The sequence below is a fragment of the Oncorhynchus gorbuscha genome, unplaced genomic scaffold (assembly GCF_021184085.1).
Source record: "Oncorhynchus gorbuscha isolate QuinsamMale2020 ecotype Even-year unplaced genomic scaffold, OgorEven_v1.0 Un_scaffold_861, whole genome shotgun sequence".
NCBI lineage: Eukaryota > Metazoa > Chordata > Actinopteri > Salmoniformes > Salmonidae > Oncorhynchus > Oncorhynchus gorbuscha.
In genome coordinates, this window is record NW_025745848.1 from 227,384 (window position 1) to 248,667 (window position 21,284).

General features: G+C 45.4%; 2 protein-coding genes across 2 annotated transcripts; both read right to left on the minus strand.

Moving 5' to 3' along the window:
• Positions 1-575: 575 nt before the first annotated feature.
• LOC124020592 (gamma-taxilin-like) lies at positions 576-12,671 on the minus strand. Its single transcript, XM_046335827.1, has 9 exons — positions 12,605-12,671; positions 10,764-11,034; positions 10,511-10,602; positions 9,988-10,158; positions 8,789-8,983; positions 6,775-6,894; positions 3,441-3,525; positions 1,132-1,292; positions 576-958 (listed from the first exon to the last, which is right to left on the minus strand). Exons 2-9 carry the CDS (start codon positions 11,017-11,019, stop codon positions 677-679), a joined length of 1,362 nt encoding a protein of 453 aa, XP_046191783.1. The 5' UTR covers positions 11,020-11,034; positions 12,605-12,671; the 3' UTR covers positions 576-676.
• A 144-nt stretch (positions 12,672-12,815) lies between these two features.
• Positions 12,816-20,584, minus strand: LOC124020587 (synapse-associated protein 1-like). The gene is made up of 9 exons (XM_046335823.1): positions 20,249-20,584; positions 19,954-20,072; positions 19,718-19,784; positions 15,414-15,487; positions 15,113-15,252; positions 14,447-14,598; positions 14,209-14,270; positions 13,908-14,061; positions 12,816-13,410 (listed from the first exon to the last, which is right to left on the minus strand). The coding sequence occupies exons 1-9, from the start codon at positions 20,454-20,456 to the stop codon at positions 13,283-13,285; spliced, it is 1,104 nt and encodes a 367-aa protein (XP_046191779.1). The 5' UTR covers positions 20,457-20,584; the 3' UTR covers positions 12,816-13,282.
• Between the last annotated feature and the right edge of the window lie 700 nt (positions 20,585-21,284).

The window sequence follows — 21,284 nt, forward strand, 5'->3', positions numbered from 1 at the left end:
AGGAAAGCTGCTGAACAACAGCCCTGTGACTGACCACAGGAAAGCTGCTGAACAACAACAGCCCTGTGACTGACCACAGGAAAGCTGCTGAACAACAACAGCCCTGTGACTGACCACAGGAAAGCTGCTGAACAACAGCCCTGTGACTGACCACAGGAAAGCTGCTGAACAACAGCCCTGTGACTGACCACAGGAAAGCTGCTGAACAACAGCCCTGTGACTGACCACAGGAAGGCTGCTGAACAACAACAGCCCTGTGACTGACCACAGGAAGGCTGCTGAACAACAACAGCCCTGTGACTGACCACAGGAAAGCTGCTGAACAACAGCCCTGTGACTGACCACAGGAAAGCTGCTGAACAACAGCCCTGTGACTGACCACAGGAAAGCTGCTGAACAACAGCCCTGTGACTGACCACGAGAAAGCTGCTGAACAACAGCCCTGTGACTGACCAACAGCATGAAGACAATCATCTAAGAAAATACAAATGTGGTAGAAAAGGGGGGAGCCTCGTGCTCACCACAAAGCCCAGTTTTACAATGTACAGTCAGGGCAAAAAGTATTATATTCATTGTTAATAATGCAGTCATTTTAATCTTAATTATAACTTTAACACACAAAAAAAGATATACTGTATTCAAATATACCCTCCAAAAGGCAGAGGGGGTTAGTGGCTCAGTTGTCAAGTTGCTCTGTGGTGGAGGACTCCAGCTCCAGTTCAGGGGTAGTAAGGGGCTGCGTCTCTTCCCCCCTCCCAGGCGGAGACATCTCATCCTGGGTAGACTCCTGGCTGGGCTGGGGGTCTGGAGGTCCCGTCCCCTCCTCCTCAGTTGTTGACTGTAGGTCTCCCAGTTTGGTGGTGAGGTCGTCCCTCTCCTTCTGCAAAGCCTGGCACAGTTTCTCAAGGCACTCCAGCTTCCCATGCAGACCCTTGTAATGTTTGTCCCGCAGTGTCTTCTGGAAAGGACGAACAGCCAACGACATTAAACATCAGATATTCTACAATTAAGTGACATCATTCATTGAGATACTTTGTGAAATTTTACAGTACAAAATATTCTTAAATGTCTGCTGCTATTAGTAAATGATAAAGTAAGATGGCCCTTTGGGAGAGTTTCTCATCATCTCACCTCCTCAGCCATCTGTAGCAGAGCCTGATTGTTGGTCTCCCACTTCGTTCTCCACAGAGTCGTCTCCTTCTCCAGCTTCTTGATCTTCTTGGTCATCTGGAGCACAGAAAAAAGATCAGAGCTACAGAGAGGTACCTCAACCGTCCCAGCTAGAGAGAGGTCTGTCCAGCTAGAGAGAGGTCTGTCGACAGACCTCAGCCGTCCCAGAGAGAGGTCTGTCGACAGACCTCGACCGTCCCAGCTAGAGAGAGGTCTGTCGACCGTCCCAGCTAGAGAGAGGTCTGTCGACAGACCTCGACCGTCCCAGCTAGAGAGAGGTCTGTCGACAGACCTCGACCGTCCCAGCTAGAGAGAGGTCTGTCGACAGACCTCGACCGTCCCAGCTAGAGAGAGGTCTGTCGACAGACCTCGACCCTCCCAGCTAGAGAGGGTCTGTCGACAGACCTCGACCGTCCCAGCTAGAGAGAGGTCTGTCGAAGACCTCGACCGTCCCAGTTCTAGAGAGAGGTCTGTCCATCTCCCGTCCCAGCTAGAGAGGTCTGTCGAACACCTCGTTCCCAGCTAGAGAGGGTCTGTCGACAGACCTGGTCCCAGCTGAAACTCCTCCCAGCAAACTCTGTCCATGTACAAAGAGAGTTAAATGTTCAAATCTCCATCTCCTGTCTGAAACACATGAACTCAGTCACCCATGCAAATAGGTACAAATCACAAAACACATGAACACAGTCACCCTGCAAATATATACACATGAACATAGTCACCCTGCACATATATACACATGAACACAGTCACCCTGCACATATATACACATGAACACAGTCACCCTGCACATATATACACATGAACACAGTCACCCTGCAAATAAACACCTTCACATACAGTCCCCCTCCATATAAACACAGTCCCCCTCCATATAAACACATTCACATACAGTCACCCTCCATATAAACACATTCACACACAGTCACCCTCCATATAAACACATTCACCCTCCATATAAACACACATTCACATCCAGTCCCCCTCCATATAAACACATTCACCCTCCATATAAACACACATTCACATCCAGTCCCCCTCCATATAAACACATTCACCCTCCATATAAACACAGTCACATACAGTCCCCCTCCATATAAACAGTCCCCCTCCATATAAACACAGTCACATACATTCACCCTCCATATAAACACAGTCACATACAGTCCCCCTCCATATAAACAGTCCCCCTCCATATAAACACAGTCACATACATTCACCCTCCATATAAACACAGTCACATACATTCACCCTCCATATAAACACATTCACCCTCCATATAAACACACATTCACCCTCCATATAAACACACATTCACATACAGTCCCCCTCCATATAAACAGTCCCCCTCCATATAAACACATTCACATACAGTCCCCCTCCATATAAACACAGTCACATACAGTCACCCTCCGTATAAACACAGTCACATACAGTCACCCTCCATATAAACAGTCCCCCTCCATATAAACACAGTCACATACAGTCCCCCTCCATATAAACACATTCACCCTCCGTATAAACACAGTCACATTCAGTCCCCCTCCACATAAACACACATTCACATACAGTCCCCCTCCATATAAACACATTCACATACAGTCCCCCTCCATATAAACACATTCACACACAGTCCCCCTCCATATAAACACATTCACATACAGTCCCCCTCCATATAAACACATTCACATACAGTCCCCCTCCATATAAACACATTCACATCCAGTCCCCTCCATATAAACACATTCACACACAGTCCCCCTCCATATAAACACACATTCACACACAGTCCCCCTCCATATAAACACACATTCACACACAGTCCCCCTCCATATAAACACATTCACACACAGTCACATCCAGTCACCCTCCATATAAACACACACACACAGTCACCCTCCACACAGTCACATCCAGTCACCCTCCATATAAACACACATTCACATTCAGTCCCCCTCCATATAAACACATTCACACACAGTCCCCCTCCATATAAACACACATCACATCCAGTCCCCCTCCATATAAACACATTCACACACAGTCCCCCATATAAACACAGTCACATCCAGTCCCCCTCCATATAAACACACATTCACATACAGTCCCCCTCCATATAAACACACATTCACATACAGTCCCCCTCCATATAAACAGTCACATACAGTCCCCCTCCATATAAACAGTCACATACAGTCCCCCTCCATATAAACAGTCACATACAGTCCCCCTCCATATAAACTGACTGCCAGAACAGGGAAGGAAAAGGCAGCTAGTTACCTGCTGTTTGAGCTGCGTCTCCTGTTCCTTCAACAGCTCACACTCATGTCTCCACTCTGTGGCGTCTTTCAGGAGCTGAACAGGAGACGGGAAATGGTCACAACTTCTGACAGACGGACAACCGATACAGTCAATGAGTCAACGCAAATGGACAACCGATACAGTCAATGAGTCAACGCAACCAGACAACCGATACAGTCAATGAGTCAACGCAACCATACAACCGATACAGTCAATGAGTCAATAAAACGGACAACCGATACAATCAATGAGTCAACGCAAACAGACAACCGATACAGTCAATGAGTCAACGCAAACAGACAACCGATACAGTCAATGATCAACGCAAACACACAACCGATACAGTCAATGAGTCAACGCAAATTCGGACAACAGATACAGTCAATGAGTCAACACAAATTCGGACAACCGTACAATCAATGAGTCAACGCAAACACCAATACAATCAATGAGTCAACGCAAACAGACAACCGATACAATCAATGAGTCAACGCAAACCAATACAATACATCAACAGTCAACGCAAACAGTCAACCGATACAGTCAATGAGTCAAAACCAGACAACCGATACAGTCAATGAGTCAACGCAAACAGACAACCGATACAGTCAATGAGTCAACGCAAACAGACAACCAGATACAGGGAATGAAAAGGACAACCGATACAATCAATGAGTCAGCAAACAGACAACCTGATACAGTCAACAGTCAACGCAAACAGACAACCGATACAACAGAGACAACGCAAACAGACAACGGACAACGATACAGTCAATGAGTCAACGCAAACAGACAACCGATACAGTCAACGAGTCAACGCAAACAGACAACCGATACAGTCAATGAGTCAACGCAAACAGACAACCAATGCAAACAGACAACGAGTCAACGCAAACAGACAACCGATACAGTCAATGAGTCAACGCAAACAGACAACCGACAGTCAACGAGTCAACGCAAACAGTCAACCGATACAGTCAATGCAAACGGACAACCGATACAGTCAACGAGTCAACGCAAACAGACAACCGATACAGTCAACGAGTCAACGCAAACAGACAACCGATACAGTCAACGAGTCAACGCAAACAGACAACGCAAACAGACAACGAGTCAACGCAAACAGACAACGAGTCAACGCAAACAGACAACGAGTCAACGCAAACAGACAACGAGTCAACGCAAACAGACAACGAGTCAACGCAAACAGACAACGAGTCAACGCAAACAGACAACGAGTCAACGCAAACAGACAACGAGTCAACGCAAACAGACAACGAGTCAACGCAAACAGACAACGAGTCAACGCAAACAGACAACGAGTCAACGCAAACAGACAACGAGTCAACGCAAACAGACAACGAGTCAACAACAAACAGACAACCGAGTCAACGACGCGCAAACAGACAACCGACAGTCAACGAGTCAACGCAAACAGACAACCGACAGTCAACGAGTCAACGCAAACAGACAACCGATACAGTCAACGAGTCAACGCAAACAGACAACCGATACAGTCAACGAGTCAACGCAAACAGACAACCGATACAGTCAACGAGTCAACGCAAACAGACAACGAGTCAACGCAAACAGACAACGAGTCAATGAAACAGTCAACGATACAAACGATACAATCAATGAGTCAACGCAAACAGACAAACCGATACAGTCAATGAGTCAACGCAAACAGACAACCGATACAGTCAACGAGTCAAAAACAGACAACCGATACAGTCAACGCAAACAGACAACCGATACAGTCAACGAGTCAACGCAAACAGACAACCGATACAGTCAACGAGTCAACGCAAACAGACAACCGATACAGTCAATGAGTCAACGCAAACAGACAACCGATACAATCAATGAGTCAACGCAAACCGATACAATCAATGAGTCAACGCAAACCGATACAATCAATGAGTCAACGCAAACAGACAACCGATACAGTCAACGAGTCAACGCAAACAGTCAACCGATACAGTCAACGCAAACGGACAACCGATACAGTCAATGCAAACAGACAACCGATACAGTCAACGAGTCAACGCAAACAGACAACCGATACAGTCAACGAGTCAACGCAAACAGACAACCGATACAGTCAACGAGTCAACGCAAACAGACAACCGATACAATCAACGAGTCAACGCAAACAGACAACGATACAGTCAACAGATACAGTCAACGAGTCAACGCAAACAGTCAACCGATACGTCAAACAGACAACGAGTCAACGCAAACAGACAACGATACAGTCAACGAGTCAACGCAAACAAAACAGTCAACGCAAACAGTCAACAATACAGTCAACGCAAACAGACAACGAGACAACGCAAACAACAACGAGTCAACGCAAACAGACAACGAAACAGTCAAACAGACAACGAGTCAACGCAAACAGACAACGAGTCAACGCAAACAGACAACGAGTCAACGCAAACAGACAACGAGTCAACGCAAACAGACAACGAGTCAACGCAAACAGACAACGAGTCAACGCAAACAGACAACGAGTCAACGCAAACAGACAACGAGTCAACGCAAACAGACAACGAGTCAACGCAAACAGACAACGAGTCAACGCAAACAGACAACGAGTCAACGCAAACAGACAACGAGTCAACGCAAACAGACAACGAGTCAACGCAACCAGACAACGAGTCAACGCAACCAGACAACGAGTCAACGCAACCAGACAACGAGTCAACGCAACCAGACAACGAGTCAACGCAACCAGACAACGAGTCAACGCAACCAGACAACGAGTCAACAAAACCAGACAACGAGTCAACGCAAACAGACAACGAGTCAACGCAAACAGACAACGAGTCAACGCAAACAGACAACGAGTCAACGCAAACAGACAACGAGTCAACGCAAACAGACAACGAGTCAACGCAAACAGACAACGAGTCAACGCAAACAGACAACGAGTCAACGCAAACAGACAACCGACAGTCAACGAGTCAACGCAAACAGACAACCGACAGTCAACGAGTCAACGCAAACAGACAACCGATACAGTCAATGAGTCAACGCAAACAGACAACCGATACAATCAATGAGTCAACGCAAACAGACAACGTTCACTCACTTCCAGTTATTAGAGAGAAACACAAAGTGTCCTGGGTTGTGTTCATTAGGCACCTGGACCTCATTTGAAGTTGCAAGTGATAAATGTTTTCAGTTGTGTGCCCCATGGAACACAAGCCTCCAGTTATTTGTAGCTAGCTAGAGCATCACCATAACAACCCAGTGGGACTCACAAAGTCATCGCCATAACAACCCAGTGGGACTCACAAAGTCTCTCTCTCTCTGCTGCTTCCCCTCCAACTCTCTCATCAGCTCAGCTGTCCTCTGGAGCTTGGCATCCACCAACTGCTGCTGCTTCTCCTTGTGCTTGAACACCTTGTCAATGTGCTGGGAACAGACAGACAGACAGACAGGACACCGTGTCAATGTGCTGGGGACAGACAGAAAGAACACCGTGTCAAGGTGCTGGGGACAGACAGAAAGAACACCGTGTCAAGGTGCTGGGGACAGACAGAAAGAACACCGTGTCAAGGTGCTGGGGACAGACAGAAAGAACACCGTGTCAAGGTGCTGGGGACAGACAGAAAGAACACCGTGTCAAGGTGCTGGGGACAGACAGAAAGAACACCGTGTCAAGGTGCTGGGGACAGACAGAAAGAACACCGTGTCAAGGTGCTGGGGACAGACAGAAAGAACACCGTGTCAAGGTGCTGGGGACAGACAGAAAGAACACCGTGTCAATGTGCTGGGGACAGACAGAAAGAACACCGTGTCAAGGTGCTGGGGACAGACAGAAAGAACACCGTGTCAATGTGCTGGGGACAGACAGAAAGAACACCGTGTCAATGTGCTGGGGACAGACAGAAAGAACACCGTGTCAATGTGCTGGGGACAGACAGAAAGAACACTGTGTCAATGTGCTAGGACAGACAGAAAGAACACCGTGTCAATGTGCTGGGACAGACAGAAAGAACACCGTGTCAATGTGCTGGGACAGACAGGACAGACAGGACACCGTGTCAATGTGCTGGGACAGACAGAAAGAACACCGTGTCAATGTGCTGGGACAGACAGGACAGGACAGACAGGACACCGTGTCAATGTGCTGGGACAGACAGGACAGGACAGACAGGACACCGTGTCAATGTGCTGGGGACAGACAGGACAGGACAGACAGGACACCGTGTCAATGTGCTGGGGACAGACAGAAAGAACACTGTGTCAATGTGCTGGGGACAGACAGAAAGAACACCGTGTCAATGTGCTGGGGACAGACAGAAAGAACACTGTGTCAATGTGCTGGGGACAGACAGAAAGAACACCGTGTCAATGTGCTGGGGACAGACAGAAAGAACACCGTGTCAATGTGCTGGGGACAGACAGAAAGAACACTGTGTCAATGTGCTGGGGACAGACAGGACAGGACAGACAGGACACCTTGTCAATGTACTGGGACAGACAGGACACCTTGTCAATGTGCTGGGACAGACAGGACACCTTGTCAATGTGCTGGGACAGACAGGACACCTTGTCAATGTGCTGGGACAGACAGGACACCTTGTCAATGTGCTGGGACAGACAGGACACCTTGTCAATGTGCTGGGACAGACAGGACACCTTGTCAATGTGCTGGGACAGACAGGACACCTTGTCAATGTGCTGGGACAGACAGGACACCTTGTCAATGTGCTGGGACAGACAGGACACCTTGTCAATGTGCTGGGACAGACAGGACACCTTGTCAATGTGCTGGGACAGACAGGACACCTTGTCAATGTGCTGGGACAGACAGGACACCTTGTCAATGTGCTGGGACAGACAGGACACCTTGTCAATGTGCTGGGACAGACAGGACACCTTGTCAATGTGCTGGGACAGACAGGACACCTTGTCAATGTGCTGGGACAGACAGGACAGACAAGACAGGACAGGACAGACAGGACAGACCAGAGATAAAGCTGGATGGAACTTCATGCGTCAGATTTCCAGAGGCTCTTAAATGCGTTTAACATGTTGAAAAATACACCTAGTAAAAAAGACCCATCGGGGCAATTCCAAACTAAATCCCAGTAAACGTGTTGAAACATGGAGTAATCGTCTCATCAAAGCACCAATCAGACTGCTCCTACATGTTGTAGGTCGGCCATAGGCACCTGACTAAAGAGACAGAAGGGGTAGAGAGAGAGAACGATGGGGAGAGAGAGACAGAATGGGAGGAATAGAGAGAATGTGTGCATGTGAAAAGACAGAGTAGAAAGAGGTAAGCGTCTCGTCCTCCTACCTCCTCCCTGAGCTCGTACTGTTTGATGAGCCTGTTGAGTTTCTGGGCCAGCTCCATGTTCTCCTGGCGCAGCTTGGAGTTGTGAGAGTTGTGCTGTTCCATCTGTACCTCGATCTGGTTCAGCGTCACCTGGAAGTGAAGGGTGGCCTCCTTCCGACGCTCCTCATACTCTCTGGACCGTTGCGTGTTGTCATCCTGACATGGGATATGGCAAAACGTTCAATTTCCAAAAACAATGGTAACAGGGATGGGGTCAATTCTGTTTTCGATTCATGAATTCTATTGAAATTTAATTCATTCATAAAAAACATTTTCTATGAAGAGTTTTCACTTCCGGAATTGACTGAATTTAAACCTAAATCGAACCCAACCCTGAATACTCCCTGTATGTAGCTCCATTCTTGTGGACTCTATTTCATTCCTCGTGTTAGTTACCATTTTATTTTTGCTACTCTGCATCGTTGGGAAAGGTCCGTAAGCAAGCATTTCACTATAAAGTCCAGTTGTATTCAGAGCATGTGATGAATACCATGTGATTTGATACAAGCATAGAGATCCTATGATTCTATATGTAGTTCAATGAGTACACAGGCTTACAGTAGCCACTAACTGACTTGCTGTGTGACAGACTCTCCTCACTACCTACCTTGAGGGTCTTATTGTGTCTCTGCAGTTCCCTACAGAGACTCTCCAGCTTGCTGTGTGACAGACTCTCCTCACTACCTACCTTGAGGGTCTTATTGTGTCTCTGCAGTTCCCTACAGAGGCTCTCCAGCTTGCTGCGTGACAGACTCTCCTCACTACCTACCTTGAGGGTCTTATTGTGTCTCTGCAGTTCCCTACAGAGGCTCTTACAGACTCTCCTCACTACCTACCTTGAGGGTCTTATTGTGTCTCTGCAGTTCCCTACAGAGACTCTCCAGCTTGCTGCGTGACAGACTCTCCTCACTACCTACCTTGAGGGTCTTATTGTGTCTCTGCAGTTCCCTACAGAGACTCTCCAGCTTGCTGCGTGACAGACTCTCCTCACTACCTACCTTGAGGGTCTTATTGTGTCTCTGCAGTTCCCTACAGAGACTCTCCAGCTTGCTGCGTGACAGACTCTCCTCACTACCTACCTTGAGGGTCTTATTGTGTCTCTGCAGTTCCCTACAGAGGCTCTCCAGCTTGCTGCGTGACAGACTCTCCTCACTACCTACCTTGAGGGTCTTATTGTGTCTCTGCAGTTCCCGACAGAGGCTCTCCAGCTTGCTGCGTGACAGGATGGCCTTGCTGTGTTCACTCTGCAGGTGGATCTTCTCTTTGACCATCTGGGACTGCTTCTTCTGCAGCACCTTCACCTGCTTCTGTATACTGCGGCTCTCCTCCAGCTGTCAATCAATCAATCAATCAATCAATCAAAGCTGTCACAGGACATAAAGGCGTAGTGATACTAAAAACACCATTTGAACAGAGATTCAAATGAGACCTGGTTAGTGTTCATTAGGCATGAAATGGAAAAAAAACTAACCGAATTGGTGTAATTACGAATTCTCGTTTTGCTTTCGGTTGCAAAATAGTTTTCCCAGGGTGTGTACTAATATATACAATCTGGTGTATACAATCTCAAGACACAAATAGGGATGAACATGTTAGCTGATCGACTAGCAGTGGCCCACTGTGATTTATTAGATGAAAACAATCCCTTAAAGCAGCATAGACGTGGAGGCTTCCAGCTCTTACCGAATCAGCATACTTCTTGCACAAAGCGGCCAGCTTCTCCTCTGGCGAGGCTAGTGTGGTCAGGGCTTGCATCAGTAAGAGAACCTCTTTTCCTGTTACAAAACAACAAGTGAAGAGATCAGCCACTTCTCACGGTTGAAGAGGAAGGGACATTCTCAATAACTTGGCTAAAATCACCATGACAGCATGCAGTGGTTTCCATATATTACCTCACACGCGTTAGACAGGCAACGACAGTCTCGTGTTAACCTACCCAATCCCTTTTGGTCCTTGATCTTGCCACCACCACCGCCTGGGTCCAGCTCAGCATTGTTGGGGTCCAGGGGGCAGTCCTCTCTCCCTGGAGTCTCCCCTCTCACCTCCTCACTGCAGCAGCTACTGACCAGCTCAAACATCCCCAGGTGCTCCTGGCTACCTGGGCTGTCCAGCTCTGGAGGGGAGCTGCTGCCAGATCCCCCCACTAGCCCCCGAGTCGCCACCTCCATTCCACAGAACCCTGCGGCCTCCATGATATTGGTCCCAAACTGGCAAAGAGGAAAAGTTAACTCAGTGAAATATAGGTGGTCGTATCCACCTGACCATGTGAGTACACCTGACCATTACATTTACATTTAAGTCATTTAGCAGATGCTCTTATGTGAGTACACCTGACTATTTGAGTACACCTGACCATTTGAGTACACCTGACCATTTGAGTACACCTGACCATTTGAGTACACCTGACCATGTGAGTACCCCTGACCATGTGAGTACCCCTGACCATGTGAGTACGCCTGACCATGTGAGTACGCCTGACCATGTGAGTACGCCTGACCATGTGAGTAAGCATTGATTCAAATCGTTAACAGAACCGGTTCATACTTGATCATTCCCTGATCTTGTCAGTGGTGTGTAAATTATTTCAATAGCCTCAACAACACTTGTAAACATTGATAGTAATGAGACAGCAAGTTAGCAACCACATGCTGTCCTCCGTTTTACGTCTCTGGTCCGGACTCTAGCAAGGCACCAACTCTCGCAGGGCAAGACAGGTCCCCACCTTTAACTCTGACCTGACCAAGGGTCACCAAGTACAGATCATTCTAATAACTAGGGCAGCATTGACAGTAGTGGTAACTATAGTTATTCATATATTAATGAAACACTGGACCACAGTTCCCTCAACAATCAAGAAGGGATAGAATCCTTTAAGATAGTTGAGGATTACCACGTGCGAGACCTAACAGCACCAACAGAAGGACTCGCCATATAAATCAGCACAAGAACCCCTCAATTTCCTTGATTTAGTTAAAACTGACTAGATAACCCGGACACCGAAGATAAAATCATTATCCGACTGAACACAAGTGAAGGATGTAGCCTAAACACCGCTGTTGCAGTTACAATTTAGACACCCAAACAAATAAACACCCAAACAAGTAAACTTGCCACACAGTAGTGGCAATAAAACGAGCTACCTAACGTTGGCTAGTTTTGATATATTATTAGCAGGCACTAGCTAGCCAATTCGTGTTAGCTAATAACCTCCAAACAATTTCAAGTGACTTTACCTACCCAGCTAATAGCTATACTGATAGGAAAACATTGCGCCATGTATCGGCTACGCTAAAGCTAATGGATGTAGCTAGCGAGCCACAGATCTAAATAATCTAGTTAGCATAGCTATAACGTCAGTCACAGTAACCTTTGGTATGCTAGGCTAGCTAGCTTTGACACGAGCTAGCTGTAGGTTAGCTTGTTAGCTGAGTAACAAATCCAACGTTGACATTCAACTCAACAAAAAGTGTGGACTAAAGTGTTTCTATCAAGTATTGATTGATGTATGGATTATTGAACGTAAGTATAGAAAGAAAATACCACCAAGCAATAATTCGCAAACTGTTTGGGTTTGGCAGGTGCGTGAGTCCACACTGTGCCAACTTATGCTAAGCTAACAACCTGTCACTGGCAAACTATGCTATGGACTTCCTTAGTAAATAAAACATGTTTTCTCTTTTGTTTGACTGTAACGTGTTACAATCATTTAGAAATACAGACATCATCTGTGTAGGGTCAGTGAAACACAGAAAAGGGCGATAAAGTACCAGACTGTACCTGTATGTGTTTACTGTTTAAATCGACTGTGTCTCTGGCATCCGAGTGTGTCGCTATGATGTGACGCAATATATAATGGCGGGGCGGGGCGGGGCTGCTTGACCCTATTGTCATGTTGCATAAACAACACCAAAACAAAACCCTTCCCTATACAGCCCTTTAGATATAACAATATGTCTGTAACTTTCATTAAGGAAAGACATTTAGACAATTGGAAAGAAGTATATTTATTAGGGTAAAAACTGAAAGCAGGATTTGAGTAGCACAGAAACAAGTATTACTTGGATAGATGTACACATCCCAACTGCAAAAGAATTCCAGAAAAAGAAAAGAGCAGAATAGAGAAAAAATAACAATATGCAATATGTCAGTTGCCTCCTCGGCCATAAACGTTCACAGCTAAAATGACAGCCAGCCACTAAACTGTACAGACAGAAAATGTATATTATACAGTATTTCAACACCTGACCACCACCAGATCAGAATACACCCCATAGATGTTCCCATTCTAGAGTGTGCTGAAACAAACAGTTAATGGTTTGTATGCAGCGGTTCCCTTCATTTCTATACCATTCTATTTCTATGGTCTAGACTAGACAAGGTCATGGTTTCTGATCCTTCGTGGTGCTCTCTCTCATATCAGAGATACTAGACTGAAGCAAGACGGGTCGGTCACCTCTACTCGTCCGACTGAAGCATCTTCTCGATCTCTTTATCCCAGTTGTCATCTTTGTTGTCTGCCTCCGTCACCACCTCATACTCCTGTAACTCAGCCTGGAGTTCCTTCTCCCAGTCCGCTGTCTCCTCTGAACAAATAACAGCATTATGAGATCAATGCTACAGACTGAAGAGAAAACAACTAAACATGCCATTCACTCTCCTCTAATTCAACATCCAGCTCTACCACCTGAGCCATTATATTAAATCCAAGCTCTTTCCAGGTTCCAGTGAAATCAACCAATATAACTCTGGAGTTCTTGCTGGTTGTTTGTTACTCTAGATATGTTCTAATAGTTCTAGAACTGACCCTCTGGAGTTCTTGCTGGTTGTTTGTTACTCTAGATATGTTCTAATAGTTCTAGAACTGACCCTCTGGAGTTACTCTAGATATGTTCTAATAGTTCTAGAACTGACCCTCTGGAGTTCTTGCTGGTTGTTTGTTACTCTAGATATGTTCTAATAGTTCTAGAACTGACCCTCTGGAGTTCTTGCTGGTTGTTTGTTACTCTAGATATGTTCTAATAGTTCTAGAACTGACCCTCTGGAGTTACTCTAGATATGTTCTAATAGTTCTAGAACTGACCCTCTGGGGTTGCAGCATCCTCCTTCTTGTCCAGCACCAGCTGTTCCATCTCTTTCCTCAGGTCTTCATGGTCGATGTTACAGGAGTCAAAGGCATCGCTCACAAACTCAGAGACCCCAGGGCTGGTGGAGATCTCATTCTCCTCTTCCTCCTGCTATTTAACAACATTAAAAAGAGAATCCAGACCATTTCATACATTTGACTTGATATTTACACAGTATTTCAGTGGTCTATATATAGACGTGCACAGAATTATTCAAAGGGGCTGACTTTTCTTCAGAAAAACAAAACATTGACTCACCTCTCCACTCTTGGGAATGTCACTAATGGATACTGGAGGTGTTTTTGGTCTGATGGTATTTTCTGCATGACAACAAACAACAATAACATGAAACAGAAGTTAGGCTATAAACTGTTGCTTGACAGTAGTTCACCAATTGCTCTGCTTTGCACATAACACCAATGCAGTGTTTTTAGTTAGGGACGTGTCAGGATCACACCAACTGAATTCCGAGTAACCATAGAACAGAATAGAGTACCTGTGAGGCTGACACCCTCCGGGCTGATGGTCTTCTGCTCCTCTCTGTGGTCTACAGCCTGCTGCTGTGCTGCCAGGGCCGTGAGCTGGGCCGACTGCTTTATCAGGGACACACGGTAGAAGTAGTTCCTCCAGAACACATCCTCCTTCACTCTAAACATACAGAGCATTGAATATGTAAGTAACATACACATATACTGAAGGGTTAATCGATAACTTGATATGGATGGAAACACGTGTACAGTTCTTCCAATTTCAATGGCTGGTCCAAGCTTTGTGAACCCGTCTGATTGAGCGATAGCTCACCATTCTTTTTCAATTGAAAGAGGCTAAGAGGCTTATAATAATATAATAATAATAATATATGCCATTTAGCAGACGCTTTTATCCAAAGCGACTTACATTCATGTGTGCATACATTCTACGTATGGGTGGTCCCGGGAATTGAACCCACTACCCTGGCGTTACAAGCGCCATGCTCTACCAACTGAGCTACAGAAGGACCACATGTTATCAATGGACAGGATTGGCATCATCCAACATTAGCCAACAGGCCAACTTTATGCCTGCAATCCCTATCTGTAAATAGTTCTGAGTTGAATCGAGGCACGTTTGAAGTGCAATAATGGATTTGTAATGCATTAGATTTGTAATGGCTTCTGCTGACTGTTTGGGGACCAGGTCGAAGCGCATCCTGTTCAGTAGCTCATCTTCCTGCAGCATCACCATGGCGATAGGATACATCTGCTCAGAGTCGAACTGGAACTGAACTCCAGCTGGTGGGTCTCTCAGGAAGTTCCTCCTGTCCTGGAATAACAGATCAATAAAGTTGTGATGAATTTAAATCAAATTGAAAAGGTACAATCAACACAATGCACTCTGACAGTGATGAGATCCAATTGGATAGAATCAAATCACAAACTCTTAAGTGCACAATGTGGACAGACAATGTTAGAAATGCTACTAACAGCGGACAAAGCCAGGATCTGTTGCTGCATGGTCTCCTCCTCACTGTAGCCAACCCATGGTGGTACAGCTGTGTCTGGAGGGGAACAAGAAGAAACCATTTTAGTTCCACCATGTATGTATGTATGTATGTATGTATGTATGTATGTATGTATGTATGTATGTATGTATGTATGTATGTATGTATGTATGTATGTATGTATGTATGTATGTATATATATGTATAACTATGATCATGTTTACTGGTATATCATCTCAAGAGTCTGAGGTTGCCAGTCTGTTTAGCTAACATTCTACTCTCTGTCATTTATCAGCAGTATCCCTGCACATTGATATGGTGCTGGTACTGGCCTGTAGAGTACATTCTCCTGTGGGTTTTATTTATTGTGTTACCTGACCTGACTTAGCATCGGTTCTGTTCTCTTTGTTTTTTTAAAGAATCTATTCTGAATTTGACACTTCTATTTCTTTACCTTGATATTGAATACGGCATTGTTGAGAAAGAGCTTGAAAGTAAGCATTTCACTTGACTGTTTACACCTGTTGTGTCCTGTCATTATATAACTTAGTTAACTAAAACGAATCATGAAAAAACAATTTAGTAAACTGAAATAAAATAATTAGCAAACCCGTTTGAAAAACTAATACTATACTGGAATTATACTTTAAATGGCTGTAGCCATACTGAGTGTTAAGGCTAAAGCATATTACTGTAGACGAAAATCGAGGAGTGAAGTCCGGGGAGGTGCATCTGCGACAGTCAAAAGTCAGACACTAATGTGGTTTTCCAACAAGGCATGTAGGCGCAAGTCGGACAATTTCCCCCCCAGAATGACTTGACAAAAGTGATCCGCTCCAACTGAAATGAGCACGACGGAAGACTGCTCTCACACCGTCACCCAGAGTATCTCCGCTTCACACTGCTACAACATGGTAGCTACCGGACCAAAACAGCAGTGAAGACTGCTCCATCTCACACCGTCACCCAGAGTATCTCCGCTTCACACTGCTACAACATGGTAGCTACCGGACCAAAACAGCAGTGAAGACTGCTCTCACACCGTCACCCAGAGTATCTACGCTTCACACTGCTACAACATGGTAGCTACCGGACCAAAACAGCAGTGAAGACTGCTCTCACACCGTCACCCAGAGTATCTCCGCTTCACACTGCTACAACATGGTAGCTACCGGACCAAAACAGCAGTGAAGACTGCTCTCACACCGTCACCCAGAGTATCTCCGCTTCACACTGCTACAACATGGTAGCTACCGGACCAAAACAGCAGTGAAGACTGCTCTCACACCGTCACCCAGAGTATCTCCGCTTCACACTGCTACAACATGGTAGCTACCGGACCAAAACAGCAGTGAAGACTGCTCTCACACCGTCACCCAGAGTATCTCCGCTTCACACTGCTACAACATGGTAGCTACCGGACCAAAACAGCAGTGAAGACTGCTCTCACACCGTCACCCAGAGTATCTCCGCTTCACACTGCTACAACATGGTAGCTACCGGACCAAAACAGCAGTGAAGACTGCTCTCACACCGTCACCCAGAGTATCTACGCTTCACACTGCTACAACATGGTAGCTACCGGACCAAAACAGCAGTGAAGACTGCTTACACCTCACCCAGAGTATCTACGCTTCACACTGCTACAACATGGTAGCTACCGGACCAAAACAGCAGTGAAGACTAACACTACTACTGGTTTACTTACTACTGTGCATCTACGTCAGGGGTGTTGAACTCATTCCATAGAAGGCCTAGTGTCTGCTGGTTTTTGGTTTTTCCTTTCAATTTAGACCTAGACAACCAGGTGAGGGGAGTGTTTTACTAAATCAGTGACCATAATTCATCAGTCAAGTACAAGAGAGGAGCGAAAACCCGCAGACACACGGCCCATCGTGTGATGAGTTGGATATATATGATCGACATTCCCAAACGGGGGCACGCCAAATAAAAACGTGGTTCACATTTAAATATATATATATATTTATTTTCTTCACATTTTCAAACAGTCAATTTATATTTTCCAACATTTTTACAGTTTTTTTACAGCCTGTTATGCCAAAAATAAAATTAAACAATGTAATGTTCAGCTATTTTTTTTTAAACCTTTATTTAACTAGGCAAGTCAGTTAAGAACAAATTCTTATTTTCAATGACAGCCTAGGTACAGTGGGTTAACTGCCTGTTCAGAGGCAGAACGACAGATTTGTACCTTGTGAGCTCAGGGGTTTGAACTTGCAACCTTCCGGTTACTAGTCCAACGCTCTAACCACTAGGCTACCCTGCCGCCTCTACACTCTAACCACTAGGCTACCCTGCCGCCTCTACACTCTAACCACTAGGCTACCCTGCCGCCTCTACACTCTAACCACTAGGCTACCCTGCCGCCTCTACACTCTAACCACTAGGCTACCCTGCCGCCTCTACACTCCTAACCACTAGGCTACCCTGCCGCCTCTACACTTCCATAACCACTAGGCTACCCTGACCGCAACCAGGTCTAAATCTAACCACTAGGCTACCCTCCGTCAACTCAACCAGAGGCTAAAACCTGCACGCCCATCTCTAACCACTAGGCTACCCTGCCGCCTTCACCTAACCACTAGGCTACCCTGCCGCCTCTAATAAACCACTAGGCTACCCTGCCGCCTTTAAATCTAACCACTAGGCTATTTATTTTCCTCTACGCTTTCAAACAGTCAGGCTACGCTGCCGCCTTAAACCTCTAACCACTAGGCTAGCTGCCGCCTCTACAACTAACCACTAGGCTCGCTGCCAGCCTAGGTCTAACCACTAGGCTACCCTGCCGCCTTCACTCTAACCACTAGGCTACCCTGAGCCTCAGGGTCTAACCACTAGGCTACCCTGCCGCCTACTACACTCTAACCACTAGGCTACCCTGCCGCCTCTACACTCTAACCACTAGGCTACCCTGCCGCCTCTACACTCTAACCACTAGGCTACGCTGCCGCCTCTACACTCTAACCACTAGGCTACGCTGCCGCCTCTACACTCTAACCACTAGGCTACCCTGCCGCCTCTACACTCTAACCACTAGGCTACGCTGCCGCCTCTACACTCTAACCACTAGGCTACCCTGCCGCCCCAGAAATAACACGATGTCAAATACAGGTAGCCGAGTCAAATAATTAACATCCAATCACATTAACCGTTACTTTCTCGCAGGAATTCCACTAACTGTCCTTATGTAGCTGTTGCCCATTTGATTCCGATGCAGCCGAAGAGCTACTGCCCCCTTACCCAGGAAAGCACCAAACAACAGACAGGGACGTTGGACCATCGAAGAGGCGCAAATATGATAACCACAATTACGGAGGTACTTTCCTGAAACGGATGACACAAACAACTTGATTCTTTATCCCTTTCATGCCCTGCCTCCAGTCCACTTATCAATATGTACCTATGTGAGACTGGATCCTCGGCCCTCACTAGCATGAAAAGGAAATACTGGCACAGACTGTGTGTTGAAAATGATTTAAAACTGCTCTCTCCAATACAACCCAACATTGCAGTTATGTGCATCCTTTCAAGCACATCCTTCTCATTAACCTGTGGTGAGTTATTCACAATTTCGATGAACAAATAAGGTTTTATATGTAAGATGGTTAAATAAAGAGCTAAATGATTGATGATTATTATTTGTGCCCTGGTCCTATAAGAGCTCTTTGTCACTTCCCACGGGCCAGGTTGTGACGACAAACTCACTCACACCCATTCTTATGTTTAATAAATGTATCATATATTGTGTGTGTGGCAGGCTTACAATGATGGCAAAAAACAACATTTGAGAGTGCGCTGACCCTGGTGCTAGAGGGGGTACGTAGCTAGAGGTTGAATGTTTGAAGGGGTACGGGACTGTACGCCATCTCGATGAGTCTTCCTTTAAACCTATTACTGCCCCCCCCAGTGGCAGGAAGTGACATCCCCAAAACAAAACAACTATACATATACACACACAGGCTACTAGCGTCCCATGCATAGGCTACTGTCTGTCCCTAACACTAAAACAAAATCATATGAAAACGAAAATATTAATATTTTCATAAAACATTAACCAAATAAAAACGAATCAAGTGGATCTGAAAACTAAATAAATGAACCAAAGGTCAAATAAAAATCTGGAAATGAATAGAAACGAATATAAAAAAAAACACTAAATAATAACCTTGCTGTGCACATGACAAATGTTGATTTGAGGACACAGAGTACAAGGAGTGGAAGGTAAGCTAATCTCAAGTGGGTATGATGTTATGTCTCCACACTGACCTGATTTCTTAGCTTTCTTTTCTTGGACAAATTTGTCCTGTTCTTTTTTGAAATCCCCCAAAATAGTCTGGAAAACAGAAACACAGACATGTGATGTTTACAAGACAGAAACCTCAAAGCTTCAAGAAATCAGCGGTTTTGAGCAAACACCAGAGGGATGTTACATAGCAACCGATGCTAACACTAAAAACCCTCCTTGTCAAACAGGATTCAGGAAAGTTTAGTATGCCATGCACCTTGTCAAAAATTCCATCTATGTTCCCTTCTTCCACGCTCTTCTTGATGGTGTGTGCGGTCTCTGCCACAGAGTTGGAGATCTTCTTGGTAGCATTGCTGGCAAAGTTGAATATTAAGCCTGTATATGTAACAAGAATATAAAACCTGGATCAATTCTCAGCTTCAGATGGCATTGTCATTCAAGTTTTGCCAGGCAAACAATGTATTGTTGTCTCTTAGGCCTACATAATCATGATCAGTCTGTTAATCACTTTTCACATGAATATAAATGAAACCATCTATAATCTTCCTTACCACCGAATCCTTTAGCTTGCTGAGAGATGAGTTGGACGGTGTCTCCGTCCTCCTGCCCCAGTTCTTCTGTTGCTGGAGGTTCGTGTTGTTTGTTTACTTCATTTTGGTCTTGAACAATTTTCTCCTCCACAGCAACGTCAGCCACTTCGCTCTCCTCTGTCGTCGAGGTGTTCTCCATACCCAGCCACGTTCCCCACCCTTTGAACATTTTCACCGATGTCTTTCGCTCGTAGCTGTGATAGAAAATCGATTGTAAAACGAAGTTCTTAGAATGTTACCTTCATGGTTCTGTGTTTACGTCACAATGAAACGGTGCGATTCTTGTTCTTGTTCTTCGTCATAATAAATACAAAGCGAGCGCATTACTGCCGCCTGCTGTTACTTCTGGGAAATGTTAGCTTCTATATCGTTTTGTAACAGGTTCGCTATGAGATCAAATGTGGGATTCGAACAACAGTGTGTTATTTTAAGAAGAAAAAAAATGGACCGCTTTGCCAGATAACCCTCCAAACTGTCCCACTGTATTTTTTTGTATTTTATTCACTACTTCTCATTCCATACCAACAGGTGACAGTGATGTCCCTTTTCATTGATTAGTTAGACAGTGATACGAAACAAATGAGGAAGTAATGGTGCTTTCAACAAAACTGGGACTCGGAAAAAAACGATGTCAAATCATGAAGTTAGTGATCTTTAGGCCGGGGCTTGTTTTTTTTCTCGAGTTTGCGGTTGTCTTGAACCAGAGATATTAGAGTACGTAATATCATGATTCCAAAGCTATATGATATTACAGAGAACAAGTTAATTATCTCACATATTGGAAAATAGTAGCATGTTGTACTTCTTTTTGACGAAATTAATGCGAATGTTTGGTTTTTGCGCTAGCGCCCAATTAACTCCCATTAACTATTTGAAGGAGAACGCTCCTTCTCCCAGAATCACCCAGAATGCACCACGCGGCCCATTGACGACGCATTGGCAACGAACACATTGGTCGTTCATGCGGATTCCCATCTCCTCGAAAGTGTCTCTGCTT

Excerpts from the sequence above, each read along its gene's own strand:
- LOC124020592 (XM_046335827.1), bottom strand. The coding sequence starts at position 11,019 with ATGGAGGCCGCAGGGTTCTGTGGAATGGAGGTGGCGACTCGGGGGCTA. Across the intron at positions 10,159-10,510 it reads GCAAGAAGTATGCTGATTCG|CTGGAGGAGAGCCGCAGTAT; the intron begins GTAAGAGCTGGA and ends ATTGATTGACAG. Across the intron at positions 8,984-9,987 it reads GACACAATAAGACCCTCAAG|GATGACAACACGCAACGGTC; the intron begins GTAGGTAGTGAG and ends ATCCCATGTCAG.
- LOC124020587 (XM_046335823.1), bottom strand. The coding sequence starts at position 20,456 with ATGTTCAAAGGGTGGGGAACGTGGCTGGGTATGGAGAACACCTCGACG. Across the intron at positions 14,599-15,112 it reads TTCGACCTGGTCCCCAAACA|AGTGAAGGAGGATGTGTTCT; the intron begins GTCAGCAGAAGC and ends CTGTATGTTTAG. Across the intron at positions 14,271-14,446 it reads GGAGGGTGTCAGCCTCACAG|AAAATACCATCAGACCAAAA; the intron begins GTACTCTATTCT and ends GTTGTCATGCAG.